Source organism: Neoarius graeffei, chromosome 23, assembly GCF_027579695.1.
Source record: "Neoarius graeffei isolate fNeoGra1 chromosome 23, fNeoGra1.pri, whole genome shotgun sequence".
NCBI lineage: Eukaryota > Metazoa > Chordata > Actinopteri > Siluriformes > Ariidae > Neoarius > Neoarius graeffei.
The window spans coordinates 60,711,104-60,721,103 of record NC_083591.1 but is presented as its reverse complement, the minus strand read 5'-3'; the positions used below and the strand labels follow the sequence as shown (position 1 = coordinate 60,721,103).

Below are 10,000 nucleotides of genomic sequence, written 5' to 3'. Positions count from 1 at the left end.
AGGGTGTAGTGTGTGTGTGTGTAGTGTGTGTGTGTTGTGTGTGTGTGTGTGTGTGTGTGTGTGTAGTGAGGGTGTAGTGTGTGTGTGTGGTGAGGGTGTAGTGTGTGTGTGTGTGTGTGTGTAGTGAGGGTGTAGTGTGTGTGTGTTGTGTGTGTGTGTGTGTGTGTGTGTGTGTGTGTGTGTGTGTGTGGTGAGGGTGTAGTGTGTGTGTGTGTGTGTGTAGTGAGGGTGTAGCGTGTGTGTGTGTGTGTAGTGAGGGTGTAGTGTGTGTGTGTGTGTGTGTGTGTGTGTGTGTAGTGAGGGTGTAGTGTGTGTGTGTGTAGTGAGGGTGTAGTGTGTGTGTGTGTGTGTGTGTGTGTGTGTGTGTGTGTGTGTGTGTAGTGAGGGTGTAGTGTGTGTGTGTGTGTAGTGAGGGTGTAGTGTGGGTGTGTGTAGTGAGGGTGTAGTGTGTGTGTGTGTGTGTGTGTGTGTGTGTGTGTGTGTGGGTGGGTGTAGTGAGGGTGTAGTGTGTGTGTGTGTGTGTGTGTGTGTGTGTGTGTGTGTGTAGTGAGGGTGTAGTGTGGGTGTGTGTAGTGAGGGTGTAGTGTGTGTGTGTGTGTGTGTGTGTAGTGAGGGTGTAGTGTGTGTGTGTGTGTGTGTGTGTGTAGTGTGTGTGTGTGTAGTGAGGGTGTAGTGTGTGTGTGTGTGTGTGTGTGTGTGTGTGTGTGTGTGTGTGTGTAGTGAGGGTGTAGTGTGTGTGTGTGTGTGTATTGAGGGTGTAGTGTGTGTGTGTGTAGTGTGGGTGTGTGTAGTGAGGGTGTAGTGTGTGTGTGTGTGTGTGTGTGTGTGTGTGTGTGTGTGTGTGTGTGTGTGTAGTGAGGGTGTAGTGTGTGTGTGTGTGTGTGTAGTGAGGGTGTAGTGTGTGTGTGTGTGTGTGTGTGTGTGTAGTGAGGGTGTAGTGTAGGGAAAGTGTAACTGTATTTTTGTGAAAATATTATGTCCAATAAATATCCCAGTGAATGCCTGAGTCTTTGTTAATGGTGTTTAATGATGTCACTATACAAAAGAGGCCTAGTTCACTGTTAAGTGTGGCATTAACTTGTAATAAAGACTAATACAGGAATTAACACTGCAGTCACTAATAAAGTGTCATTAGAGTGTTACAGCTCTGTACTGACATCTGGTGGCTAGAGTGTAGTGCAGTGGCTGTTACTCTGTGAATAACTGACGTCAGAGTTACAGTTTCATTAGAAGAAGAAACCTTTATTCGTCACATGCACACTTCAAGCACAGTGAAATTCATCCTCTGTATTTAACCCTTCTGAAGCAGTGAACACACACACACTCAGAGCAGTGGGCAGCCACACCGCAGCGCCCGGGGAGCAGTCAGGGGTTCAGTCCCTCAGCCCAAGGCCGCCCCACGTCAACCTAACTGCATGTCTTTGGATTGTGGGGGAAACCGGAGCACCCGGAGGAAACCCACGGGGAGAACATGCAAACTCCACACAGAAAGGCCCTCGCCGGCCGCTGGGTTCGAACCCAGAACCTTCTTGCTGTGAGGCGACTGTGCTAACCACTACACCATCATTAGTATTTATCACAATATAGTTTCAGACATAAATTTATTTCTCTGTGCATCCGAAATATTTTCCACACACACACGTGACTGTGTGGTCAGAGTACCTTAATGCTTCTCCAGAACTAAAAAACACACTTGCCTGTGTTACATACGAATGACCCTAAAAAAAAAACAGAGCTATAAATCAGACGTTAAACTAGAAGTTAAGCGGTTTAAAATCCATCACATAAGGAGTCTTTTTATTATTTTAGTTGTTTATTCAGATACTGATTGTAGTCAGTGTGTTGTCATGTAAACATTAAAAAGGTGATTGATCAAACTGATCACATGACAAATGTTGTGTTAACTTGAGCTGAAAGTGATTATCACAGGATGAGAGTTGAATTTTGAGCAGCAGGTGGCACTTTGTGACTGCACTGTCTGCATTATATGACCAAAAGTACGTGATCATCACACTCATATGTGTTGTTGAAAATCCCATTCCAGATTTATTCCCCCTTTGCTGTTAAAATAAGCCCCACTCTTCTGGGAAGGTTTTACACTAGACTTTACTTTTGGAGCATGGCTGTGGGCAGACATCTCATCATGGATGGCAGTTCATCAGCTGAAACTTCTGTTCATCCCAGGTGATTCATCCCCTTGTCAGACAACTCTCAGATCACACACACACACACACACACACACATATATATATATATATATATATATATATATATATCAGATGATTTACACTCTTTTCAGGACCTTTGCAATTCCTTTTCTCTACCTGGTATGGCCTTTTTCTTATACCTTAGGCTATGTGCTGCACTGAGGGCATATGGTGTTCCCTGGAATTCTCACCCAGTTAATCACCCCCTGCTTGAACACATACAGAAATGTACATCAAACTGGGGTTTGATTTCTTATTTGTTCAATTTAGTTACTGTACTGAAAGATCCTGTCATAGGTTCTCTTCCAGTGTCGTGCAGGCAGCTTGGTGCACGGGGTGTTTAAATTGACTGGGAGAATATACGGAATAATATTTACATTTCATCAAAAAATCTGGCTTATCAGTTAATGAACTTTAAGTTTGCTCACAGGGTCGACATAACACCATGCAGAGCTTACTTAATGAAAGTGTCCAATGACAACATTTGTAATAAATGCAGTACAGGCTCTATTGGAGATTATATGCATATGTTTTTATTTACATTATTATTATTATTATTATTATTATTATTATTATTATTATTATGGGACTGATGGGCAGGGCTGAGTGTCCTGCTCATCGAAAGAAACTGACATGTTCCAAATAGCCTCTCCTTTCCAGGTGTAGTGATCTCTGCAGGCTTGCCTGGCAGGAGGTTCTCGCATATGACTTCTCCTACATTACAGTGTCCACAGAAACAACTTCTCATGGTGTCCCTGTTTTCACCGAGTTTGTTATGTGGCGCGATCGAGTGCCTGGCGGCATATGTGGGTGGGCCTGTGAGCCTTGGCTGGTAGCCAGCCTAAGAGAAGGACAACTTTGAATTCAAACCTGGGCAGTTGGAGCTTGTTAACCCTGACGGGTAACAAGTGGGGCCCCTAAGGCAGATAGACTGACTAGTTATCACCTACCCAGAAGTTCCTGCAGCCAACCCAGTCCCAAATGTTATGTTTCACACTCCTTTGGAGCCTTCTGGTGAGGCAGAGAGGGGGGCACTGATGTCTGGGCAGCCCAGTACCTCCAAAAATCCTGCCTTGTTTTTACTGTGCCCTGGAGAGGTCACTTCAGTGCTGCTGTGTGCAGTGGCAGAAACAACACGGGAGGCAACAGTTACAAATGATAAGCCCACACCGATTGGCGTAGGACATGGGCGCTATGGGCTGTTTGTGACAGTGGGAGGGGTCATCACACCTCACTGGTCAGCTACCGCCCGCCTCAAGCTGGGCAGCCCCCAGTTAATAAGGCGCTAACTCTCCACAGTCTGCCTATTTCAATGGATGCTTAGAGGTTTGACCAACTTGACAAGCAGACTGCAGTCATTGCACCAGGCAAACAGTGGGAAGAGAAGAGAGAGAAGAGAGAGTGTAGACCGCAGAGAACAGCTGCACCACCGCCTCAGTCAGATGTGACATTTATTTGTAACAGAGTCTGTTGCTCGAGGATTGGACCACACAGCCATAGCAGGCGCTGCAGCTCTACACCAGACTGAATTCCATTGAAATCCATTGTCTTTCGAGACAGAAGGATGCCAACAACTATTTATTATTATTATTATTATCATTAATAATAATAATGGGCGGCACGGTGGTGTAGTGGTTAGCACTGTCGCCTCACAGCAAGAAGGTCCTGGGTTCGAGCCCCGGGGCTGGCGAGGGCCTTTCTGTGTGGAGTTTGCATGTTCTCCCCGTGTCCGCGTGGGTTTCCTCCAGGTGCTCCGGTTTCCCCCACAGTCCAAAGACATGCAGGTTAGGTTAACTGGTGACTCTAAATTGAGCGTAGGTGTGAATGTGAGTGTGAATGGTTGTCTGTGTCTATGTGTCAGCCCTGTGATGACCTGGCGACTTGTCCAGGGTGAACCCCGCCTTTCGCCTGTAGTCAGCTGGGATAGGATCCAGCTTGCCTGCGACCCTGTAGAAGGATAAAGCGGCTAGAGATGATGAGATGAGATAATAATAGGCGGCACGGTGGTGTAGTGGTTAGCACTGTCGCCTCACAGCAAGAAGGTCCGGGTTCGAGTCCCGTGGCCGGCGAGGGCCTTTCTGTGCGGAGTTTGCATGTTCTCCCCGTGTCTGCGTGGGTTTCCTCCGGGTGCTCTGGTTTCCCCCACAGTCCAAAGACATGCAGGTTAGGTTAACTGGTGACTCTAAATTGAGCGTAGGTGTGAATGTGAGTGTGAATGGTTGTCTGTGTCAATGTGTCAGCCCTGTGATGACCTGGCGACTTGTCCAGGGTGAACCCCGCCTTTCGCCCGTAGTCAGCTGGGATAGGATCCAGCTTGCCCGCGACCCTGTAGAACAGGATAAAGCAGCTACAGATAATGAGATGAGATGAGATAATAATAATAATAATAATAATAATAATAATAATGCCAGGGTGGGTGTTGTCCACACAGATATTTTGGGCTCTCTGCTCAGCTCTGGAGGAATACAGGCTCTTGATATGGAGAAGCTTGTGACCGCTGGTCCCCTCAGAGGGAGTAACATGTTGCTGTCCATGGTGTTGGAGGCAGATGGGAACCAGATGGAGGTGCTGAAGATGCTCTCTAAGCTCAGAAACACGTTTTAATTAGTCATTACGCAAACTAAATAATAAAAATAAAATAATTAGCAGATGGACTTTAATAAAGTCGTGACTTTGCAGAACACCGATGTACTCTTTTAACCACAGGCCGGTATTATTTCGTTATATTAAATCTGGGAAGGGAGGGGCGTTGCGGCTTTACAAATCAGAGAGCAGCACTTCCGGTTGTGTGTGTGTGTGTGTGTGTGTGTAAAAGGTGCGGGGTCTCGCGCTGTAGCGCTGCGGGTGAAGCTGCGGCTCCATCATGGTGAAAATCAGCTGCGCGGCGATAAACGGCGTTAAAGCCAAGAAAGAGGAGCGCGAGGAACCGGAGCACATCTACAGCCCACCGCAGCACGTGAGATCTTTACAGCCGGGCTTCAGCATCATCTTCATCACCCTCATCATCATTACCGACTAACACTGATATCTCATTACCGACTAACACTGATATCTCATTACCGACTAACACTGATATCTCATTACCGACTAACACTGATATCTCATCTGTTCATTTATAATTCGCGGTCGCGTGCTGCGGAAGAGTAAACCTGCACGAGCGGCTAAAGCTTTAATTCTCACATTGTATTAAAGATTATTATAAACAATAATAATGTCTGTTATCATACTCTCACACACACACACACACACACACACACACAGGTGGATGGATTAATAATATAGAAATATCGAAATGTTTATTTCTGTAAACAATGAATTATATAAATGTGTAAATTTTGGTCATGGAATGGATGACGTCATGCTCCTTGGTTCCGCAGTGACGTGTCCAGATCTGATTGGTACATTGAAGCTTTAATGTCGGCTCTGAGACATCATCCTGAAAAATCGCCTTTATTGTGTGTGTGTGTGTGTGTGTGTGTGTGTGTTTGGAAAGGTTGACTGTAATGCCTGTTGGTAAACTTGTGTTCTCTCTCTCTCGGTAGGTGGGCGTGTCCCGGCGCTCGTCTCTGAGTGGTCTTTGCTGTTTACTGATCGCTCTCATCATCAGTACCTGCAGCCTGGTGTACGCCTCCATCTACATCTACCGTTATTATATCATCCCTCAGGTACGCGCACACACAGACTCCTCCTCCTGCACACATGTGCATCGTGATTGAATAATGTGTCTTGTTGATAGATATAGTAAAATATTTAGTTTAAGGGAAATTAAAACATATTGGATTATAAATTGTGTGTGTGCACGTGCAGGCAGATGAGTCTCAGTTCCGGTGCAGTGTGTATTATGAAGACACTCAGAAGGCACCTCAGCACAATCGAGAAGAGCTACATGAGAACATCAACATCAACCTGCAGAACAACTACGAAAGAATCAGCATCAACGCTGGCAACACAAACCCATACACACGCCCTGCCACCATCATCCATGACTTCAACAAGGTGTGTACACACACACACACCACACCACACCATAACACACACGCCACACCATTGTGCGCACACACACACGCCACACCACTGCGCATGCGCACACACGCCACACCATTGCGCGCGCGCACACACGCCACACCATTGCGCGTACACACACACACGCCACACCATTGCACACGTGCACACACACGCCACACCATTGTGCGCACACACACACGCCACACCACTGCGCATGCGCACACACGCCACACCATTGCGCACGCGCACACACGCCACACCATTGCACACGCGCACACACACACCACACCATTGCGCACGCACGCACACACACGCCACACCACTGCGCGTACGCACGCACACACGCCACACCATTGCACGCACAGACACACGCCACACCATTGCACGCGCGCACACACACCACACCACTGCGCGCACGCACACACACACGCCATACCACTGCGCGCACGCACACACACATGCCACACCACTGCGCGCACGCACACACACACGCCACACCACTGCGCGCACGCACACACACACGCCACACCACTGCGCGCACGCACACACACACGCCACACCATTGCACGCGCGCACACACACACGCCACACCATTGCACGCACGCGCACACACACGCCACACCACTGCGCGCACGCACACACACACGCCACACCACTGCACGCGCGCACACACACACGCCACACCACTGCGCGCACGCACACACACACGCCACACCATTGCGCGCGCACAGACACACGCCACACCATTGCGCGCGCACAGACACACGCCACACCATTGCGCGCGCACAGACACACGCCACACCATTGCGCGCGCACAGACACACGCCACACCACTGCGCGCACGCGCACACACACGCCACACCATTGTGCGCGCGCACAGACACACGCCACACCATTGCGCGCGCACAGACACACGCCACACCATTGCGCGCGCACAGACACACGCCACACCATTGCGCGCGCACAGACACACGCCACACCATTGCGCGCGCACAGACACACGCCACACCATTGCACGCACGCACACACACGCCACACCATTGCGCGCGCACAGACACACGCCACACCATTGTGCGCGCACAGACACACACAGCATCATCTTCATCACCCTCATCATCATTACCGACTAACATTGATATCTGATCTGTTCATTTATAATTCGCGGTCGCGTGCTGTGGAAGAGTAAACCTGCACACACCACATCATCGCGCACGCATGCACACATACACACGCACAGACACACACCACACTATTGCGCGCGCGCGCACACACACACACCACACCATTGCGCGCGCGTGCACACACACACACACACAAGCATCACAAATAACTAACTGTGCAACTTACTGGAAATGTACTGTGTGTGTGTGTGTGTGTGTGTGTGTGTGTGTGTAGGGTCTGACTGCATATCATGACATCACTATGGATAAGTGTTACATCAGCATGTTGAACAGCAGCATTGTTCTGCCACCAAGGAACCTGTGGAAACTCCTCATCAATGTCAAACTGAGAACCGGCAACGTATATGTGTGATGGCGTGCGCGTGTGTGTGATGATATGGTGTGTGCGTGTGTTTGTGCATGCGTATATGTGTTTGATGGTATTTGTGTGATGATATGGTGTGTGTGTGTGTGTGTGTGTGTGTGTGTGTGTGTGTGTGTGTGTGTGAGATGATATGGCGTGTGTGTGTGTGTGTGTGTGTGTGTGTGTGTGTGTGTGTGTGTGTGTGTGTGTGTGTGTGTGAGATGAAATGGAGTGTGTGTGTGAGAGAGAGAGAGATGATATGGTGTGTGTGAGATATGGTGTGTGTGCGATATGGTGTGTGTGTGTGTCTGTATGAGATGATATTGTGTGTGTGTGTGTGTGTGTGTGTGTGTGTGTGTGTGTGTGTGTGTGTGTGTGAGATGATATTGTATGTGTGTGTGTGTGTGTGTGTGTGTGTGTGTGTGTATGAGATGATATTGTGTGTGTGTGTGTGTGTGTGTGTGTGTGTATGAGATGATATTGTATGTGTGTGTGTGTGTATGAGATGATATTGTATGTATGTGTGTGTGTGTGTGTGTGTGTGTGTGTGTGTGTGTGTGTGTGTGTGTGAGATGATATGGTGTGTGCATATGTGTGCGTGCGTATATGTGTTTGATGATATGGTGTGTGGTGATTTTGTTTGTTTGTTTTATTAGGATCCCCATTAGCTGCAACAAAACTGCAGCTATTCTTCCTGGGGTCCGACACATAGTATTCAATACATTATAACAGACAATTAAAAACAGACCAATAAAGGTACCATAATAGAAAAATAAAAAGAAATGAAACTAACAAAATGATACCACAAAAAATACTTTTGATTACTGATAATACATTCAGTACAATGCATATCCAGACATTCTACAACTAGCATCAAAGTATTCTCTATTTATTACTTACTAGTTATTATTCCTTGCTGTATGATTTTATTCTATATTTTAGCGTTATTTAATAATTCAATTAATAATTCAAATAGTTTTATATGTATCCATTTTAGAGATGTTTCTTCACTAACAGTTTGAAATCTTTTTTCCTAATAATTTGCCCAAAGTGTTTGGGGAGTAAGTTCCGTGCATACATGGCTCTGTACATCACCGTTCTTTTACTGTAGTTTGTTTTTATTTTTGGCAGTGAAAAGTTTCCTCTTGCCACATGTCTCATAGTGTAGTTATGATTATCTGAACTATAATATAGTTTCCTGTGTAGAACTTGCGGGATTTTGGATGTGGATGCATTTCTTACAAATATTAATAACGAGTAAAATAGTCTATCTTTCATCATTAACCAGCTGAGATTTTTATGCATTTTAAATACATTTCTTCTTAAATCACAACCAAGGACGATGCGTGCTTTCTGTTTTGCACTTTTTGAAGTTCATTAACCATATCTGCTGTGGCGTTTGACCAGACCACTGGGCAGTAGTCAAGATTTGACAAAATTAAAGCTTCTATTACCTGTTTAGTTGATTTTGGAGACAGACATGCCTTGCATCTTCTAATAACAGAAATGCCACTTCCCATTTTATTAACGATTTTATTTATGTGTTTTCCAAGAAAGTTTGTCATCTATGACTACTCCCAGCAGCTTGGTCTCCTGCACTTGGTTGATACACACGTCTTTAATTTTCAGGTTTAACTGAGGGTTTCTACTAATTTTGTGGTGTGACCCAATTACCATACAGCTGGTATCATTCAGTGTTTTCCATACTTTTTTACTATCATTTTTAAGATCTATAATCCTTTTTTCATAATATAATCTCTTTTTTATTCTATTTAATTTGGTAACACAGTTTCTTAATTTACGATATATTATCCAGTCAGACTCATATCCTGTTAGTATTGCCGTTTTCTTTGCTTGATCTCTTTGTTTCATTTGCTCTTTGGTTTTGTGATCTAACCAAGGCGTACGGTTGTTTCTGACTGTAAATTTCCTGAGGGGGATGTGTCTGTCAACTACCAGCAACAGAAAATCTTCAAATTTGTTCAGAGCTTTGTTTGGGTTACATTCTTTTAAAATTTCCTCCCAGCTTATGTTCTTCACCTCCTCTTTATAACATTCAGCTTTAAACATTTTATATGATCTTTTGAAAATTATTTTGGGTCCAGTTTTTGGAATTTTTGCCTTCCTTACAACCGCTACCAGGTTATGATCACTGCACCCAATAGGCACTGAGAAAGTTGTGAGACATTGCAAGAGCATTTGTGAAAATGTGATCAATACATGTTGAAATCTTGGTGCTATCATTTCTAAGACACATCCTTGTG

General features: G+C 45.9%; 2 protein-coding genes across 2 annotated transcripts in view; both read left to right on the top strand.

Annotated features, from left to right (window-relative positions):
- The window catches only part of LOC132871395 (rho guanine nucleotide exchange factor 28-like), a 97,016-nt gene extending 94,886 nt beyond the window's left edge, over positions 1-2,130 (top strand). The window contains exon 29 of the mRNA XM_060905515.1: positions 2,045-2,130. The gene's annotated coding sequence lies outside the window, so the exon portion shown is untranslated. The remainder of the gene's footprint in view (positions 1-2,044) is intronic.
- Positions 2,131-5,070: 2,940 nt separating this feature from the next.
- LOC132871950 (integral membrane protein 2C-like) overlaps positions 5,071-10,000 on the top strand; it is an 11,012-nt gene continuing 6,082 nt past the window's right edge. Inside the window, exons 1-4 of the mRNA XM_060906604.1 lie at positions 5,071-5,163; positions 5,750-5,872; positions 6,015-6,203; positions 7,608-7,733. Coding sequence (XP_060762587.1) covers positions 5,071-5,163; positions 5,750-5,872; positions 6,015-6,203; positions 7,608-7,733 — 531 coding nt within the window. The remainder of the gene's footprint in view (positions 5,164-5,749; positions 5,873-6,014; positions 6,204-7,607; positions 7,734-10,000) is intronic.